This window comes from Staurois parvus, unplaced genomic scaffold, assembly GCF_062004578.1.
Source record: "Staurois parvus isolate SC_StPar_1 unplaced genomic scaffold, SC_StPar_1.0 ptg000101l, whole genome shotgun sequence".
NCBI classification, from domain to species: Eukaryota; Metazoa; Chordata; class Amphibia; order Anura; family Ranidae; genus Staurois; species Staurois parvus.
Genome location: NW_028317897.1, coordinates 971,570 through 993,045, shown reverse-complemented (window position 1 = coordinate 993,045; position 21,476 = coordinate 971,570). Strand labels below are relative to the sequence as shown.

General features: G+C 38.3%; 1 protein-coding gene across 3 annotated transcripts in view; it reads right to left on the bottom strand.

The window, feature by feature from the left end:
- RFX4 (regulatory factor X4) overlaps positions 1-12,905 on the bottom strand; it is a 125,206-nt gene extending 112,301 nt beyond the window's left edge. For all 3 annotated transcript variants that reach the window (XM_089671195.1, XM_089671197.1, XM_089671196.1), the window contains exon 1: positions 12,541-12,905. In XM_089671195.1, coding sequence (XP_089527321.1) covers positions 12,541-12,583 — 43 coding nt within the window. In that variant the 5' untranslated portion in view covers positions 12,584-12,905. The remainder of the gene's footprint in view (positions 1-12,540) is intronic.
- Between the last annotated feature and the right edge of the window lie 8,571 nt (positions 12,906-21,476).

Sequence of the window (21,476 nt, the reverse complement as noted above, 5' to 3'; positions counted from 1 at the left end):
TATATTTGTTTGCATGTGACTGGGTCATGAAATTAAGCAGAGCTTCACCCCATTCACTAAGCTAAGGGAAAATTCACTTTGCTAAGTGATCAGACAATTTGCCTTCAGTAAATCAATCCCATGGCTGCTTTTTCAGTAGACATAAAGGAAATAGTAGTTGCAGTGTCAGGTACATGCCAACATGATAGAAATTTTGTGTTGCCAACTAGTATAATTTCTTACAAATACATCATCTAACTACAGAAACAGTTCTTTTGCTTGAGCAGAAATTTCTTCCAAGAAAACCAAATTCCTGGTCAGATTATATATATATATATATTAGATTGTAAGCTCCAAGGAGCAGGGCCCTCCTAACCCTCTTGTATTGAACTGTATTGTTGCTGAATTGTCTCCCTTTATATTGTAAAGTGCTGAGCAAACTGTTGGTGCTATATAAATCCTGTATTATAATAATAATAATAATAATATAATAATAATATATAGCGTGAGTGAGAGAGAAAGAGACGGGGGGGACAAGAGCAATTTGAAAATGTGTACACTTAAAAAGACAAGCTTACAGTGGTAATAAAAAGGGGAGAGTCATATAGGAAAAGTTGTTTGTTAACAGTGTATTTGAATATGTTATTTTTGAGAAATTATATATGGGTTTTTATTATTCATTATATTAAATAAAATGGGATATTAATGGTGTTTTGTGAAAAGATTAAGTTCCAGCTCCTTAAAAGTCCAAATAAACATTTTTTTACCACTTTATGACTACTTTTTTTACTTTCTTAACTTTTCTGCTATTATATTGCTTGGTTGCTTCAGACTTGTTTATTGTCGTTTGTGTATCTTATATGACCTTTAAAATTAAATTAAACAAACTGTTCCATTGGTGGCACCCAATGTATTTAGGCATCTGCGGTAATAATCCACATAAGCATTTGTAAACATGAACATAAACAACTAATGACAAATCACTTTTGAAAGTTACAATGTGGGGAACTATTTGGCAATGGAAATGGCCATTTAAATGGCAAGCAACTGACTTGATAAAACATTTCTTTCAAAGTTGTTTGGAAACGGCAGAAAACAGAGACAATCTAAAAAGATCTAGTAGTTGTCAAGAGAGGCACGTGATCTAAAACTGTCCAAGTTGGCAGGCCAGGTTCTCTGTCTGTATTATTTTCTGCCGTAATTTGGAGAACGGGCCAATACTGGATTTGTCCACATTTCAATTGAATAATCACACCGTATTTAAAGGGATCCTGTCAGGGCAGAAATATAGCAGATGTTGATTACTTGTTTTTGAAGGTGCAAATTCCCATGGCTATCATTTATATCCTTGTATTATTGCGTAGTGAGTGACTAATCCAGGGCAAGCAGGTAGCCAGTGAACTGTCAGGACACCTGATATACTTGTTCCAGGTCACTGACTCAATGGGGTTGATTAAGAGTACACCCTGGTGTTGCTATCAAACACAGACATTTTTGTTAGAATGCAGTGCAACTCAAATACATGCTTATTAATGCAAAAATCTGTGTTTGATCTGCTGTTGTGGTCAGAGAAACTCAACACAAAGCAGGTAAATGGCAATCTGCTGACCTGCATTGTATATGCACTTCAAACACACATCAAACGCAGGTAAACAGAAACCGTCTACACATGTCCATACTAAAGGAATAGAAAGTTTAATTTTGCATAGTAAATTTTCATTTAGCAAAGGGAATGGCCATTTTGTAAATAAGGTAACATAAACCCGTGCTCAGGTTCACTTTAAAGCACATGTGTCAAACACAAGGCCCACGGGCTGAATCCGGCCTGCCAGGCCATTTCATGTGGCCTTCACACCTCTCCTCCGTCCCTACCTTGTCTCAGCAGTCAACAGCAGAGAGAAGGCCAGAGATCCTCCTAATGATGCTGTGCCTCTCTCTGTGCAGCCATAGTACCCCCTCATCTCCAGCTCTTCTCCGGTCCTCCTCCAGATCCTGCATTTTCTTTTCCCAAGTTCCACCACTGGCTTTTTCCCGACAGCAGCACAAAGTAAAGAGCACTGTAATGTAAGGGAGGGTGGAAGACTCTTGCAAAATGATTTAAGGAAGGGGGTGGTGCTCTAGACATCTAGTCTTACAGATACAACTGGCCCTTTGAGGGAAACTATAATGCTGATGCGGTTCATGGTGAAATTGAGTTTAACACCCCTGCTTTAAAGGATAAGTTCTCATTTAAAAAGAAAAAATAAATGCAAATTGCAGGTAAAAAATGTGCATTTACTATTTTTTTTTGTAGGATCCTGGAAAGCATTACACCCACGATCAGCAGATCATGGGTGCAATGCAGGGCTCCAGCAGACAATGTAGCTGTCTGCCTGTACTTTGTCCCTTGTATGGGCAATGACAGGAAGAAACAATTGACTGCTAAAGTGCTCACCAGCTTCCTTGTAGTCCATTGAGAACTACAAGCCATCAGCTGCAAAGACTGACAGTACTTGTAGTTCATTGGTTCACAGAACTGTTTTCAAATAGTGACAGTGAGTGCGGGGAGAGGATCCACTGTCATGGGGGAGGGGGGGATCGGGTAGCAGCTGCAGGAGCAGGAACATGTATTATGTTCCACCCTAAAAGTGGGTGGGACATGTAACATGTTCCCAAATCTGATCTTAGACTTTACTTTAAAGCTAGCACCAGAAGCCACACCTTCTTTCATCCTCCATCAAACTAGAGATGCCAGGAGCAAAGAACGATACCCAGAGGAGAATTTACTAAGACTGAAGCAGCTGTGCATATCAACCAATCAGCTTTTAGTTTTCATTTTTAAAGCCTAAAGCGGAACTATACTCACCTTCTATCCAGCGCTGCAGTCTCCCAGAGCTCCCCACCGGCTGCTGTCATCTTCAGTCATTTTCATTGGCCTGGCCAAGATGACGCATGAGCGGCTTTTCATTCATCTTGGCTTTGAAGAAATTGGTACATTGAGCTGTGCATGTGCTGCTCAGTGTACAGGGCATACAGGCAGGTAATGGAATTTGAATGCAGAAGAGACATAGTGGGGGGCATTTACTAAAACTTGAGCACTCAGAATCTGGTGCAGCTGTGCATGGTGGTCAGTCAACTTATAACCTCAGCTTGTTCAATTAAGCTTTGGCAATAAAACTTAGAAGCTGATTGGTTTCTAAGCATCAGTGAGCCTGATTTTGCACTCTCCAGCTTTAGTAAATAACCCCCAGTATGTCTCTTTTGCATTAAAATCCTCCCTGCTTGAAATGTTTTTCCACTTTAAAGTAGAACTAAAGTTAAAGAGACATGCTTTGCAGTTTTTCATTGACTGTACACTGAGATGCACATGTGCAGGTCAGCATACATTCTCACCATGGTCCCAGTGTGTTAAGATGCAAGACTCCCATGTACACATGCGGGAGTCACGTCACCCCCACAAGCCAATGAAGAGGCCTAAACCCGTCACCCAGAAGAAGCCTGGGAAGAAGATGTCAGCAGCTGGTAAAGGATTCAACAGTCACATCGCTGGAATGGAGGTGAGTATTCTGAGAACTTACGTTTAACTGAACAAGCTGAAGTTAGAAGTTGATATCATACTATGCACAGCTGCTCCAGATTGTGTGTTTCAGTTTTAGTAATTACCCCCACATAGGTGTGGGATGCATGTGACTATCTCTTCTCCCTGAGGCCTATAGCCCTGCAAAGCATAGGCATACTTTAAGCTGTGATCCCGTTAATCATCTAATCATCCAAGTCATGTTTTCTTGTATTTCACCTACATGCTATTGGGTATTTATAGTGAACACAACTTTACTCTGTTCACTAAAGTAAGCAAACAAAAACTTTGCAAAGTGAACTTTCTCTACTTCTTTAGTATATCACCCACACTTTTATTATTAAATTAAAATTTATATCAAGCCAACAGTTTGTAGAGCTCTTTAGAAAATAAATTGAGACAGAGTAGTTATAGTTCAATTTGATACAAGAGGACTAGAAGGGCCCTGCTTGTGGACCTGGAGCACGTCTGCAAAACAAGTCAACAGTAGCAGCTCCAATATGTCTATCTTAACAAGTTCCTTTAAAAGGGAACCTGTCATCAACAAATAATTATTGGACAAGCAACAGGTAACTAATTAGAGGACATAACTAAAACAGTAACTATGTGTAATGGGCCCCAATGCAAAAGCATTAAAGGGCACAATGGTGTTGATTTACTAAAGACAACTATGGAACTAGGCACTTTGGAACATGCAGTTGAACTCTGCAAGTGCAGTTGCTCCAGAGCTTAGTAAATGAGCAGAAGCTCTGTTGACTTACATCATCTTAAAACCAATATAAAAAAATGATTAGTTATGAGCTAAACCTGATTGAAGTGGGTTTGTAGTTATATCCCTGTGAAATATAAGTGCAGGGCCAGAACATACACACAACACCTTTAATTATACAAAAATATTGACAAACATAATACACTATAAAAACACCTCCATAAGCCTCTAATACCTTTGTATGGATGCCATATATGTTGAGGTATAAATCATTACTCAATTATTATTTATTTATTACAGGTACTTATAAACGCTGTCAATTTACACAGTGCTTTACATATATATTGTACATTCACATCAGTCCCTAACACTCACATTCATACTACAAATACTAGGGCCAATTTAGACAGGATCCAATTAACCTACCAGCATGTCTTTGGAGTGTGGGAGGAAACCGGAGTACCCAGAGGAAACCCATGCAGGCACAGGGAGAACATGCAAACTCCAGGCAGGTGATACTGTGGTTGGGAATTGAACCAAGGACCCTAGTACTGCCAGGTGGAAGTGCTAACCATTTAGCCACTGTGCTGCCCATCAAAGGATTTGTGCAATTTCTGAAATCCATCACTAAAACTAAACTTGCTATCCCATTGGATGTGTATGCTGGACTTTTGCTCCAAGAACAATTAACTTCCGTCTTCCAATCATGTACAAAGAAAAATGCTTTTTTTTATTTTCCTTGCACACAGTTGGCTATTTTTTGCAAAGGGAAGCTTTACTTCATTTACTAAGTAACTGCACATGGCAAAGTGTACAATCTATTTGCCTTTTACAGGGGTGGCTAACCTGTGGCTCTCCAGCTGTTGTGGAACTACATTTCCCATGAGGCATTGCAAAGATGGGAAGTTACTGACTTGCAGAGGCATGATGGAACTTGTAGTCCTGCAGCAGCTGGAGAGCCGCAGGTTGGCCACCCCTGCTAGTAAATCAATATCTCTCTAATTCCCATTTTAAAGGCAATTGCAATAGTGATAACGTTTACAAATTGTCTTGTAACAATTGTATAGAGGCTTCTAAACTTAGTTTGCATTCATTTCATCCAAATGTAATTGGCACATGCTGTAAATCAATGTGTAGCAAAACATCTTGGAGCCCCAATGCAGACCTGTTATGGGGCTATAATAATGTTATTGGACATAACGTATTTTTGCCTGATCTTTCTTTGTCGCCATTAATGCTACAATGTAATACAATATTCACTTCAGACGTGGCCACTGTGAATGATTATAAGCGGCACCCAGATACAGATACAGTGTTAAGTGTTTGGGAAGTTTCTGTCTTGTTACAGCCAGCTTTATAACACTCGAGTTCATAAGTTACAGATACAATTTCATTTGGGCTTCTTCAGAGAAAACGCTAATATTACATTCCTTTATACTTGAATGATAATTGATAATCCTTCTGACAAACAGTAGTAATAAAGCTTATAACATAATAAATGTAAGTAAACGTCTTATACCTGTGCAGACAATTATGCTTTTGGCACTTCCATACTTTTCCATGTCTGCATGTAGTGGTATTAGCAACTACTTGACTTGTTTTTCTAAAATTGGAGAACGCAAAATCGGGTGCAACTGCATGGTAGCCAATCAGCTTCTATCTTCAGCTTGTTCAATTAAGCTTTGACAATAAAACCTGGAAGCTGATTGGTTTCTATACAGAGCTGCACCAGAGTTTGCATGCTTCTATTTTAGTAAATCAACCCCAAAATCTAAACTCGCAACAAAAATGTAATATATTACAGGTTACCAGTAGACATGATGCATTCTTTTCTTTTTCTTTAAGTACATTTTTTGCAATTACAAAAAAATACTTGTCGATCTGACCAGAATTCCAAGGTCGTTTTCATTTTTTTTTTTGTGCAAAGCTCAAGCAATGTTATTAGCTTTGTAGCTATCTTGTGTGAATTACAAAACCTCTCCTTCCCATGTAATGGAGGTAACAGATGGTGGTATCTCTATCTAAATCAGGTGAGCAGCAAAGGGTGACAGCGCTGCTCCTACATAGATACATTGCAGTGAATGAGCGTTGTCAGAGTGGGATAGGACATGAGTTACTGGCAGATTTACCAGGTTAAAATAAATGGAAAAAAAGAAAATGAATGCAGCCACCACATCTAAGGGTTGATATTTTTGTTCTTGAGTTTAGATACACTTTAGGCACTTGGCAATATTCTTGTATGCAATTACCAAACAGGAAGTTAATGGTGTCAATTAAAACACATGATTTCCTGCCAGAGCCCAGCAAATTAATCGACAGATCAAATTGAATTTTAGTCTTATGCAGGGGCAGACTGACCATTTGGAAACACGGGCACTGCCCGAGGGCCCGGGGTCAGTAGGGGGCCCCATGAGATGCCCCTGGTACCTTTTTCATAGGCTTTTTTTGAGTTTGGGCAAGGACACAGGGGCCCCATGATCCCCTATTGTCCGGGGGCCCCATGAGTTGTCAGTCCGGCCCTGGTCGTATGAATATACGCATGGGGGAGAATTATGCAATGCACAAATTTAAATTTATTTTATTAATTGTATTCTTTTATATAGTGCTGGAACTTTCTTCTACCCTGTACAGAAAATATTAAACCAATCACATCAGCTCACAGGTGTCAGAGTTTTTTTTCGTATTGTAGGAGGAATACCAAATCTTAAGAGCTGACTGCACAATCTTCATACAAATTATGGGATTGATTTCCAAAAGCAGTGAAGACCGCTCACTTTCAAAGTAAATGTTCTAAGAATAAGGAACACGGAGAAGTTGTTTTCACTTCAATCATACAATTATGTGCAAAAAAAAAATCCATTTTTTTTTTTTACTTTTTACATTTTTCTTGCGCGTGATTGCATATTCAAAGTGACACAGTTTATTAAAATAAAAAAGTGAACATTCACTTTGCAAAGTGTTCATTTTTAAACCACAAACCCAGTGCCCTTATGCAAGATAAAAGTATAAACCCCTAAGCTATCCATCCACTGACTGTCTTTATACTGACTGTTTTTATGAACTGCATGATTCTTTCCTCAGACAGACCTGCATATGCACATTCATTTGAAAATTCACGATTCACAGAAAAAGAATTGATTCACTGATTTGGCCAGGCTACAGAATTTATTTGCTCATTTCTACTCCCGCTATACATTTTCTTAGGACCCATCTGAATTTATGTGTGTGTGTGCGTGCATGAGTTATGTTTTTTGTAGCATTAAGCAGATATGTGTCATATGTCAACGTGCATGCAATGACATGCTTTTTGATGCGTTTTGACTTGTGTTTTTTATGTGTTTTTGAATTTAGATTTAGGAGTGGATAGGGTTAACAGGCTTATTTATACCTGTTGCCAGTGCCTCAATATACTTTTGATGTATTCCCATTGACTTTTATGGGCCTCTCACGTTACTAAAATGCAGAGAAAAATCAGACATATTGTATTTTTCAAACACACTCCACTGCAATGCTAAGATTGGAACACACTAACTATTATTATGGAAAATCATGCCATATGCTTTATAGTGTGTGGGAACATGCACGCTAAAACACAAATGTGTAAATGGGGCCTTTTCAATATTTTATACATTATCCCATTAATTCTGCTGGTATCACTTTTATGTGAACCATTTGCACATTAGCTATACCATGTCATTTGCGTGTTAAAAGCTGTCCCACCCTCCAATGCTGCATGCGTCACATAGTTTAATGGTGACCTGACAGCCCTGTACACACACAGGAGTGGTTGCATCACTTTGTGGAGCACCACAGCAAACATTATACCCGTAGATAATAAACAAAAGGAAGACAGCACCACAATTTTGCGCACTAGTCATCATTTTTCTTTTTGCTTAAAAATGATTCCACTTGTTGCCTTCAGCAGGTAGTATTGCTGTCAAATACCACCCATGTAAGTAAATGGGGCTGTGCCATAAGTGTGAGTCAAACACTAGGCTCGCGGATGTGCCTTGGTTATTCACATTCAAAGACCTTGTTTGGCTGTCAAAAGTAAACAGGCATTCAGGTGGCAGTAATATTGTCTCCTAAATGCCTGTCAGCTACTCCTGTACCACTCTCAGTGGATCACTTTTTCAGGGACTGCCACAAGTGAGAAAGGGGGGCCTTGTTTGTTGAAGCTTGGGGAGTTATTTACTAAAACTGGCGGGTGCAGTTCTGCATAGAAACCAATCAGCTTCCAGGTTTTATTGCCAAAGCTTAATTGAACAAGCTGAATTTAGAAGCCTATTGGTTTCTGTGCAGAACTGCACCATATTTTGCAGCCTCCAGGTTTAGTAAATCTCCCACACGGTGTATCATAAATAGCTGCCAGTTTATTTCTCAGTAAAATACTTTTAATTTTTTTCATCCATTGTTACATCTCAGTTCTGCTGATCTCCTGCAGCATATTTGCTAGATACCTTCCAGTGATGGCTCCATGGCATTTCTCAAGACCACGTTGAACAGTTGACCATGCTTGTGCAACATGTGTTGAAATGCACATATTTAGTGTCCATCAGAAGCTCTTGCACCAGGGTGACAACACAGAGGCACAAAAGTGTTGTCACCCTATAACACAACATGCCTGACCTTTAATGCGGGATTACCATGTGTTATTTTATTGAAAGGTACAGATTTAAAAATATTTAATATGACTTAAAATGGCAATACCATGTTAAGCTTATGTAAGAGGTGTTGATTAACGTGACCTATTTCTCCTTCTCTCATTGGCTAACATGGTATAATACTCTATGGATATAGGCTAGCACACAGACGTGCTTGAGATGTATTTTCCTTGGATTTGAGATGTGTTTGTTTTGCCTTTTCCCATGCAATCACATTCCACATGGAGAGCTAGCGTCTCAAACTTATTCTATGTAAGCCATTTTGCATTTCATTTCTGGGTCCATTTAATTAGTGTCCAGATCATACGTAGGAAGGCCACCTAGCTGGAATTTTATTAGCTCATAAAAATAAGACATGTCGCCAATGTTATCAATAGGAAGGAGATCAACTGGCCAGTAAGTTTCCGGGAAAGGGCAGCCTTCCAACTCCCCTCTTAACTCCATGCCTAGTTTTATAGAGTATGGGTGCTCCGAGACCTCTTAGGCCTCTAGTTGTAAACTGTGTTAGCGCGGAGTGTTCTACAGACTCTCGTGTTTTATTTAGAAGCAGCAGGAATCCTGCATTATGCAGCGAAACGCATGCTCAATTGGATCTTACTGCCTCAGCATTCAATCCCTTTTGTTAGTTTTTGATTTCTTAAAGAAAAAGCTCGCCTGGTGCCTTTAGCTCACACAGAACTGCTAACTCATAATATTTTGCTGTGGCTGATCTCTTTCCTCCCAATGGTATCCATGACAACCATCCCAGGGATGGTCACCATGGAGACGAGCCCCTGCAAACTTTACACACAACTTTCAAAAGTAACTTCCCCAAACTGTCTTTTTTGGGCAAATGCCCTATGTTGCCCCATTAAAAAAAATGTATACTGTGTTCAAGAAGAGAAAGTAAAAGATCTCCATCGAATAGGCGTATTGTAAGTTGTGGAATAATTAGTCAACTAAATTAAAAAAAAAAAAGTTCATCCTGATGGCCATTTTTGCAGTCTTGAAGGACTTTCCTATTGGGGGAAATTGGTACATGCTTTAAAAAAGGGTATTACGTACTGCTACATTATATCGGGTTTTATATATAGGGTTCAAATGTGAATTTTTATCAAGTACATAGTTTGATCAATTGCTAAAACTGACTTTTTCATTTTGATTAAATGTGATAAATTCATCCTCAACCAACCACTTCTAAATTTCAGAGGTGTAAAAAATTCTTCCATACAAGTACTGAATGAAACTTGCTATCCTTAGTCAAATTTGTATTATTTTGAAATAGACCTTTCTGTATTATTTCATCATTTTTTTTAATGAAATTTTACAAAACAAATGTATATATATATATATATATATATATATATATATATATGTTTTGTACAGGACATGAGTAAAACGTACAAAAAGTAAATATGTATACTAAAATAATGACATTCTTTTGGATGACTAATTATTATTATATTTTTATTATTGGTACTATTCTTAGCTTTTTATGTTTTATGTTTTGTATGTTTTTATAGCCTTGCTCATTTAGTTATTTGATTTTACACTTCGTTCTGTTATATCATGTCCTTCTATGGTACGCAACAATGTGTATATTGTGGTATGCTTTGTGTGAAACTTTCCATGGGGAGTAAAGCTGCTAGCTGCAGCTGTGTTATTAACATTCTACTGAATAATTAGATCAGCCGACTGAAGAAGAGCCATGTAATGAAATATAGTGATCTAAGGAAAGCCATTAAACAGATTATACTGGTGACTGCCTACTGTGCGCCAAAGAATCACCAGTTTGGCTGCACCTAACACTTGTTACTTCTACATGAAATGGAACTGCAAATACATGGTGGACCAGCTGATACTTAGGATACTTAATATCTGATTGTGAACACACACATATCTATACAGTGATTGAGGTATATATATATATATATATATATATATATGTATATATATATATTTATATCTTAAGTCATTAATACAGCTGCAATTCTTAACATATAGTTATAAATATCCCCATGAATTCTTATAAATTTAGTATTTTAAATAGACAATGTACACTTCCCAAGTCATATTTTTCAAATTAGTTGGAATAATCTGTATATCTATCTATATACAAGTATAAAACTAACTGTATGATACTGCATTTGAATCTGATTTACTGAAGGAGTTGAGAATCTTCAGACAATGTGTGAATATTGACTTCAATTATCCAATCATGTGAAAAGCAAATTCCTGTTTCATCTGTACATGACTGCATATTCAACGTGAACTGGAATTTGCCTCTCACTTTTTTTTGCATTCTCAACTCTTTTAGTAAATCAGTCCAATTATGTTATTTGTATTGCTGCTTTAAACCCAATGTTTACAGCGAATGTTTAATAATATATTATGCATTCATCTTTTCTTCACTGGTGCTGTACGACCCCAAATCTTATAGCTCTTTCTTTTTAAATTAAACGTCTTATGACAGCACAACTTATACTAAAAAATCAACCACTTTGGATGTGACTGCGGGAGGAGAAAAAAAAAATCAGTCCTGGTTGTTAAATATCTCCAGGTCTTTTGTAGTGTTTTAAATAGCATGATTATGATAATATATTTCTGTCCTAGTTTGAATGGCTTTGCAGAACAGCTTAATCTCAATTAATTTAAGCTGGACTGTGTAGAAACAACTTTATCCGAAGCTGGGTTATAATGCTGCTTAATATTCCTCCCCTGCTATTGAGGAAAGTGACATTGTTGCATAAAAACTGAGTTAATAACCTGCAAAAAGTTAGATGTCTTTAAAAGATTTAGTTATGGTCGGCTTCTGAGTGTTTAATGGAGGAGATTAATGTATAGTAGAATAAAAATAAGTACAGATAAAATGTCAGTGTACAGATATGAAGAGGTATGAAGATAAAAGAATATATAGTGCTTAGATTCCCAAGGATCGTTAAAGAGTACATTCTTAAAAAGTAGTAAAGAGTAACAGGTGGACTTTAAAAGAATCACTTCTTCATTAAACTTGTCTCTCAGAGAGAGAAAATAAACACTCATGCATTCTAATATATATTTAAATTTATGAAATACATATACACACACACACACATATATAGACTCTAAAGAGTACATAATATATTAATGCTTTATTTTACTATTTTTAATTATTTTTTTCTTACTTTCCTACATTTTTATCACTTGTTTATAAGTCAGGTTTCTGTAAAATGTTAATGGTCTCAGCTGCAGGCAACAGGTGTTTCAGGGATAAAAAAGTACAGCAGCAAGCAATGATGTGACATGAATGTCAAAATTTCACACGTTTCCATTGCCAAATAGGTGACGTACGTAAGAGGATTGTAAACTTGTAAGTAATAGCCTAATTTAATCTTCAATAATAATAATTTAATCTTTCAATATTGCTAAACTGTCAACTTCAACTTAACTCTTTTCTTTTTCAGAACATCCATTAAACTGCACAGAAATAAAAAAAAACATAATTGTGTCCAAAACTATTAAATGCATCGGCGACATTCCTGTGTGAGGTTCTTTGATGTGTTTCATAATGAGTCCTGAGAAAGTTGGATTGCTGCGGAGCTGAATTAGTTAACGCAGCTGCCTACATATAAAAAGTATGTGTAGAGTACCGAGTGGTTGATAGTTTTACTAACCTGTGGAGTCCATATCTGTTTCTTCCAGTATCCCACAATGCATACTCTTCCCATGGGCAGTACACAAGACCAAAATCCTGGGGATGTCTGACCCCCCTATCTCAGCAATGGACACAGCGAAAGGGGGCAGAAGAAGTAGTGGAAAAAGGGACACTTGGTAATCCAGCGGGGCAGAGACAGACCAGTCACAATGTTTGCTGATGTTGCATGGGAAAAAGCATCATTTTATAGGAGCCCTGATGGGAGACATGTCATTGATAGGCCAGTCTGTCTGATGAATGGCTGGTAGTCAGATGGGGAGGTGGCAAGGCTCAATGTGAAGCCCATTGTGGGGCTGTTTTGAATAATAAAGACTTTCCTCCGAAAAGGGGGGCTTAAAACTACGCAATCCCAGCACTTCAACCCCCCTCTTTCTATTATAAAACCCTTTATTACTTAAACTTTTACAGGCTTGTCTTCCATCCTTACGAAAAAAAAACTCCTGGCTGCTGCAAATCTAGTCCTTGCTGGTCTTACCAAAACCATATGTAATGCTGCATAACGTACATATGATAATTTTGCCTCATTTGTCCAAGATAAATTTATTGGCTTAGTCAAACACAAGTACAGTGTGTAAAGTAATCAATTACAGCCAATCAGAAATAGTCCTCTGTGGTTGTTGCTCTGGGTTACTAGACTTCAGAGAGCTGTTTCGTGCTGTTTGCACTAAATTAGCCATTACGTGTACCATTTAATAAATAAAGTAATATTCCAGCTCATGAAGAAGCCCTGTAGATTAGGGGTGGGTTTACCATAGCTGGGAAGCAATGCCAGGTTTGCAAGCATCCAATGTTTTCAAAAAGTTATCTTCTAATGCAGAAGTTGGATGATTTGACGTTTTTTAGACGGTGTGTCCATCTTCTAAAATATAGCAGCTGATCATCTTCATGCCCGGAGAGAAGGAGGCATGCAAGCTCTGAGATTCTGCAAGCAGTACAGTTAAAAGTCTTGGAACTGAATGTTATAAGTGAAAAGCCAGTGCTTTTGGGCGATGATAAAGTGGCTGAGTTTTTTTTTTTTTTTTGGAGAAGGAAAATCTGTGATTAGAATATGAATAGAACTCCAACAGGGGAAGAAAAAGGAGATTACAGATGAATTGCTTTCAGCAGGGACAAGAGCTTTGCTCCCTCCTCCGCAAACAGCAAACTATACCACTGCTAGACAGGAAACAAGGCATCTCTCACTAAAAACACTTTCCCTGACCAGGCAGCCCCAACTAAAGACACATTATCACTGTCATTACTGTTGTTATCTTTTCACAGGATGCCCTGTGAAAGTTTTTTTTTTTTTTGTTTTTTTTTTCTATAGAGCATTGCTCTACAGAGTGGATTGTCACTTGACAAATATCTCTATGACACGGAAGAAAGGTTAAAAAGTGAACTTGTCAAAAACGTTAAAAACCATCTGAACTATTTAAAGGGGGTGTATCTTTATTATCATTTTTGTAGGTAAAGATATAGAAGACATCAGTTTGATGGCAATCATTTTATCGATTTATGTTAATGGTTTAAGTACTTTGTCTCTATGTTTAATTTATAGTTATATATGTACATGGGAGCAGCCATCTTTACATACTTAGGTTCTGCTTCCTGCTGTTGCTACTCACAATGCAAATCTAGGAGGTGGATTTACTAACATAGTGGAGCATGTTCACTTTACAAACTACATTTCCATTTTGCACGGGAATTTTTTGCTTAACTTAAAGTGGAACTACAATGTATCGAAGCACCACAAACCAAAAGCGCTGTTTAATTAACTTTTAATATTCAAAGCTAACTCACTCATCCACCTTCCTAGAGTTTGCAAGTTTCATTCTGTGCCTGCGTGGGTTTCCTCTGGATACTCCAGTTTCCTTCCACACTCCAAAGACATGCTGGTAGGTTAATTGGTTCCTGTCTAAATTGGCCCTAGTATGTGTATGTGTGAATGTGAGTTAGGGACCATAGATTGTACGCTCCTTGAGGTTTGGAGACTAATGTGAATGTGCTATATAAATATATATATATATATATATATATATATATATACAGTTGTGCTCAAACGTTTACATACTCTGGCAGAAATTGTGAAATTTTGGCATTGATATTGAAAATATGACTGATCATGCCAAAAAATGCTCTTTTATTGAAGGATGATGATCATGTGAAACCATTTCTTATCAAATAGTTGTTTGGCTCCTTTTTAACAAATGATAACATAAATTACCCAAATGGCCATGATCAAAAGTTTCCATCCCCTGGAATGTTTGGTCTTGGTACAGACACACAAGGGGACACACATGGATTAAAATTACAATTAGAGGTTAATGTCCCACATCTGTGGCTTTTTAAATTGCAATTAGTGTCAGTGTATAAATAGTCAATGAGTTTGTTAGCTCTTACGTGAAATATTTTCAATATCAATGCCAAAATTCCACAATTTCTGCCAGGGTATGTAAACATTTGAGCACAACTGTATATACAGGTGAAACTCGAAAAATTAGAATATTGTGAAAAAGTTCATTTATTTCAGTAATGCAATTTAAAAGGTGAAACTAATATATGAGATAGACTCATTACATGCACAGCAAGATAGTGCAAGCCGTGATTTGTCATAATTGTGATGATTATGGCTTATAGCTCATGAAAAGCCCAAATCCACAATCTCAGAACATTAGAATATTACATGCAATCAATAAAACAAAGATTGTACATAGAACAATATCGGACCTATGAAAAGAATAAGCATACGTATAAGGTTTGGGCCTCTTTTGCAGCAATTACTACCTCAATGCGGCGTGGCATGGAAGCTATCAGCCTGTGGCACTGCTGAGGTGTTATGGAAGACCAGGATGCTTCAATAGCGGCCTTCAGCTCTTCTGCATTGTTCGGTCTCATGTCTCTCATCTTTCTCTTGGCAATGCCCCATAGATTCTCTATGGGGTTCAGGTCAGGCGAGTTTGCTGGCCAATCAAGCACAGTAATCCCACGGTCATTGAACCAGGTTTTGGTGCTTTTGGCAGTGTGGGCAGGTGCCAAGTCCTGCTGGAAAATGAAGTCAGCATCCCCATAAAGCTCATCTGCGGAAGGAAGCATGAAGTGCTCCAAAATCTCCTGGTAGACGGCTGCGTTGACCCTGGAAGTAATGAAGCACAGTGGACCAACACCAGCAGATGACATGGCTCCCCAAATCAACACAGACTGTGGAAACTTCACACTGGACTTCAAGCATCTTGCAGTGTGTGCCTCTCCATTCTTTCTCCATACTCTGGGTCCTTGGTTTCCAAATGAGATGCAAAAGTTGCTCTCATCAGAAAAGAGGACTTTGGACCACTGAGCAACAGACCAGGTCTGTTTTTCATTAGCCCAGGTAAGACGCTTCTGACATTGTTTGTTGTTCAGGAGCGGCTTGACAAGAGGAATACGACATTTGAAGCCCATGTCCAGGATACGTCTGTGTGTGGTGACTCTTGATGCACTGCTTAAGTCCACTCCTTGTGAAAGTCCCCAACACTTTTGAATGGCCTTTTCCTGACAATCCTCTCCAGGCTCATCCCTGCTGCTTGTGCACCTTTTTCTTCCACACTTTTCCCTTCCACACAACTTTGTATTAATGTGCTTTGATACAGCACTTTGGGATCATCCAACTTCTTTTGCAATGCCTTTTTGAGGCTTTCCCTCCTTATGGAGGGTGTCAATGATGGTTTTCTGCACAACTGTCAGGTCAGCAGTCTTTCCCATGATTGTGATTCCTACTGAACCAGACAGAGACCATTTAAAGGCTCAGGAACCCTTTGCAGGTGTTACTGCTTAATTAGCTGATTAGTGGGACACTTTGAGCCTAGAGTATTGCACCTTTTCACAATATTCTAATTTTCTGAGATTGTGGATTTGGGGTTTTCATGAGCTGTAAGCCATAATCATCACAATTATGACAAATTACGGCTTGAACTATCTTGCTTTGCATGTAATGAGTCTATCTCATATATTAGTTTCACCTTTTAAGTTGCATTACTGAAATAAATGAACTTTTGCACAATATTCAAATTTTTTGAGTTTCACACACATATATATATATATATTTATATATATATAAAGAGCTGCATAAATTGACGGCACTATATAAGTACCTGTAGTAAATAAATAATGAATAAATAAATCCATGCCTCCATGCTTTATTTTTCGGAGAAATCACTTAGAAAAACACCCCCTAGCATTTATGGCTGTGGCCATCTTGAGTAATGCCAGATGAATCATGCAGCAGTTACTTCCTGGAATCCATCTGCCCTTAGCTCATGCAGACAGGCAAAAGGTTTATTATCACATTTTATTTATTTAATTTATTTATCAAAGACACCAATAGAAAACAAAGGCTCTAATCTTTCCCTACTTTATCCAAAATTAACAAAATGTTTTGGCTATACATCAGGGGTGGACTGACCATTTGGAAACTCGGGCATTGCCCGAGGGCCGGGGGTCAGTAGGGGGCCCCATGAGATGCCCCTGGTACCTTTTTCATAGGCTTTTTTGAGTTTGGGCAAGGACACAGGGGCCCCATGATCCCCTATTGCCCGGGGGCCCCATGATTTGTCAGTCCGCCCCTGCTATACATACATTTTAAAGCATACAAATGTAATACACACATTAACTAGCTAAAGTTATGCAAGTAAAGTTGGTTCCATGTTTGTCCCAAAAAATAGCAGTTTGCAGACTTTTCTAGTTACATTGAATGATCAGTAAAGATTTTGAAATAAAAAAATGTTGTGTTTGTAAAACAAGTCTTTCATATTATAAAGTAGATGAAGGTCAGATCAAATTTTAGTCATCAATCATAAAAAAAAATCTAGAGAATTCCTATGGGTTCCTAAAAGTCTCAGAATTGTTCAAATAATCCTGTTATCTGTGAGAAAAGATCACAAAGTTGCAGAGTAGGTTAGATACACTGAAAAAAATGCCCTTTCTTTATATAAATATAGTGCCCTTGGTGACTAGTCCACAGAGGAAATTCAGCATCTTTGGTATACAAATATCCAACATGTTTGCAGAAATCAGCCAATCAGATGTTGGCGACCTACCCATAGGTCGATTGAATTCAGGACTCTCAGTGCTGCTCTGGAATTAGTTTGTTGCTACACTGTAAAATTATTATGGACAACTTTTTAACATTTTTCTAGAGAGCTATCCACAAATAGGGCACTGGTGCCTGACGCTGACTGGTCAAGAAGATTCTGATTGGGAAGGGTGGTATTTTTATATTGGCCCTATGCAACCTAGTAAGAGGGAACCCTTACCAGTTTGCCTGGTGCAAGCAGGGTTAATTAAAAAAAAACACAGCCTTTTTTAAATATATCACTATATATAAAAAAAAACCCTCTCCATTATCTAGTTTAATTGAATAAAAACAAAATCCAAACAGTCCCATGCCATCAATCACCCACTGTGAAAAGGCAGAAAAGGGATTTTACCCTCTCAATTTAGTTGTCTTATATGGGTTTATTTTGACAAAAAAACTTTGCTATAGCTCTCTTACATTTGTATGTTTCAGTATTATTATATGGTATTCACACAGGAGATTACTACCACCTTGTTAACTTTCCTTTCCTTTCCTTCCCTTTCCCTTACCTTTCCATGGCAGTTTCTATTTTGTTTTTATATTGGGACACATATTGGTTACTTTATCATTCATTATACTATAATATACTGTATACTTCATCATACTCTGTATAAATGTCTGCGTACAATTTATCAAAACAACATAAAAATCACTAATTACTCAGTAACCAAGGTTTAAATTATTTTTAAAATCAATGTGCTCCTGGCCCACTCACATGCCCCACATCGGTATCTGATTGGGTCCAATTTCCTTGGCTTGTATGCCTTGGGATTCACGATCACCTATGAATGATAAAATCAGTGAACTAATGTGGCCAACCAGCTTACCAGGGTACCAGGATATCTGCCTGAACCTATATCTTGCTCAGGAAATTCCATCAATTATCTATCACTTCAAAACAGAATTTGCCTGCAGGCAGAACATGCAAGATGAGTGTCCACTGAACAAAGACTTTTAAAGTTTCTGTAAAGCCAAAAAGTTTTTTTGCAGTTTTGGATAGAGTAGTAAATGGTTGAGAACCTTGTCTTTTTTTCTTCCTCTCTGTGTCCCATTGGCGAGATCTCTCTTTATATCCTATCCCCTCAGTTGTCACCAAAACAGGTGTTCCCACTGGAAAATTTTGCCTCAGCTCTTGTTCCTGTGACAACTCAAACATGTTGCATTTGCCATAAATTTCTGTTTTGGTGACACAGACAGGAATAAAAAAAAAAACAGACAAGGATTCTATCCCTTTCACACTCTATCCAAAATTTTGTTAACATTTTGGCTTTACATAGACTTCAAGTGTAAGAAAGAGTAATGACAAATGTAGCGCTACCCCCGCAGGAGCTTCTTGATAATGCTTGTCCCCAGTGGTTGTCCTGACCTTGCAAGCCTCCTGACACCTCTGACACTTTGGGTTCAGACATATTTCATCAGTATGGAATAATAATAGAGTAGACCATAGAATGAAGGTTTAGGAGGTACATCCCCAGTTACACATAAAAGGAAAACACTGCTAAATTGGAATATACCACATAGCAACGGTTAACAGATTATATGGTCACAAATGGTACAATAGAACTATGAAACGGCAACACCAGCAGCAGGAGGGGGAAGAAAAGGCTTATTGACTTATTAGTTCCCTCTCAGCGACCTCTGTCACAATAGGGAATGCAAAGAATTTTATATATATATACATATATATATATATATACAGTATGTCTATAAATGGGTATAGACACCCTAATTTGAATAACAAGGGCTTAAATGTGAACACACCCCTTTAACTAGAAATAGTATAGTAACTGGAGCCCTGAGATGTTTAAAGATCCTGATGTGATAGTAACCATTGTCTTCTGCTAGCAATGGTGGGGCCTATATACAGTAGTGAGTAATGGTAATTAAATGAAGATAACAGATAGGCTGTGGTAAATGCTCAAAGCAAAGATCTCTCGGTACTGAGGTGTAAAGGTGTCTGCATGCAGTGTCTTTGGAGTGTTGTCAGACATCCACCCGCTCACCAATCCCATGAATAGCACAGCCTCCTAGGAACAGGGTTCTTGCACAGGCTCTTGGCTGTTCACAGAGAAGTGCAGAGTTACTGCCTAACAACCTGTCAGGCAGCAAGCAGGGATGACTGGCAGAAGACTGGACAGTGACAGTCCCGATGCAGAGAAACTGATGTGATGCCAGTGTGGCAATTGACATCACTGCTGTGCTGGACTGGTATGCAGAGTCCTGCAGTAGCAGCCAGCAATCTGTCCCTGGAGAAAGACAGCAGTCCCCTTGTTTTCAGCTCTGCACCTCTCCTTCACCAAGAGAGAGAGAGACAGTTCATGGCTGTAGAATATATCTGCTCTACCAACAACCTTGTGGTTCCCCAGCTCTCTGGTAGTTGTAGTTCAATCAGCACTCAGACATACAGTATGTATTGGCTATAGGACTACAGGTCCCAGAATCCTCTGCTGTCAGTAGAACTGGATCCACTCTGCTAACAGGAAGTGATACAGCAGTCCCAGTACTGGGAACTACCGGGGAAAGGGATTAACCATAGTCTCATCTGCAATGTCCCTGAATGGCTTAATGATATAACTATCACCTGACTACACAAAGAATACTGAAAATGTTCAACAAGATGAGCACTGTATAGCTGCTGTTCAAGAAACTGTGATATCTCATATTTTAATTGCTTGCGGACCACCCCATGCAGATATACTACTGCAGGGTAGCCAGTCTGGGCTAGATCACGTATCTGATACATGAGCCAGCTCTTCTGAGTCGGGGGTGCACACATGTGCGCTCGCTGCCCAGGCTGTGCTGTCATTCGTTATAGCACAAGCTGATCAGCAGGTCCTGGACAATGATTTATAGCCAGAACCCACCAATCGGCAGAGCGGATGACAGGACAGAGCGCTGTGATTGTAAAAGACACAGAGCTCTGTCCTGACAGCGATAATATGTTGGTTTTTGTTTCCCTGCAAAGCAGGTAATAAACACCGGCACATCCATTAGTAAAATCAGTACACAGTAAACACTTAACACATTGTTAGGCACATAGTTAACCCTTTGATTGCCCCTAGATATTAACCCCTTCCCAGCCAGTGTCATTAGTGTAACTGAGATGTCAGTGTCAGTTCCCATAAAGTGTCAGTTAGTGTAAGATTGCCGCACTATCACAGTCCCGCTATAAGCTGCTGATCAACGCCATTAATAGCATTAAAAAAATAATACGTAAAAATTCCAGTTTCTATACCATAGTTTGTAGACACTATAACTTTCATGCAAACCAATCAATATACACTTATTGGGATATTTTTTACCAAGGACATGTAGCAGAATACATTTTGGCCAATGTTTATGAAGAAATTAGATTTTTTTAACATTTTATCGGATATATTTTATAACAGAGTTTTTTCAAAAATGTGGGACTTTATTCATTATATCGCAAAAAATAAAAAACCTAGCAGTGATCAAATACCACCAAAAGAAAGCTCTATTTGTTTGTATACAGCATTGCATGACCACGCAATCGACAGTTAAAATAGCACAGTGTCGAACTGAAAAAAATGGCCTGGTCATGAAGGGGGCAAAATATTGGTTAATGTAAAATTTTGCTTGTACCTTATCAGATATAGTACACTGTATACAAAGTAGCTGAGGAGTGTCCTATTGGAGTAGGGACTTTTAAAGAGTGCCCCTTCTCACATTTTAAGACAGCTTATGTGGGAGGGGTCTCTCTTTTTAGACAGCCCTCATAGGAGGAGGGTCCCTTTTTAGACATTTTACATGAGGAGATATACTCCTTTTTAGACACTTCACATGCG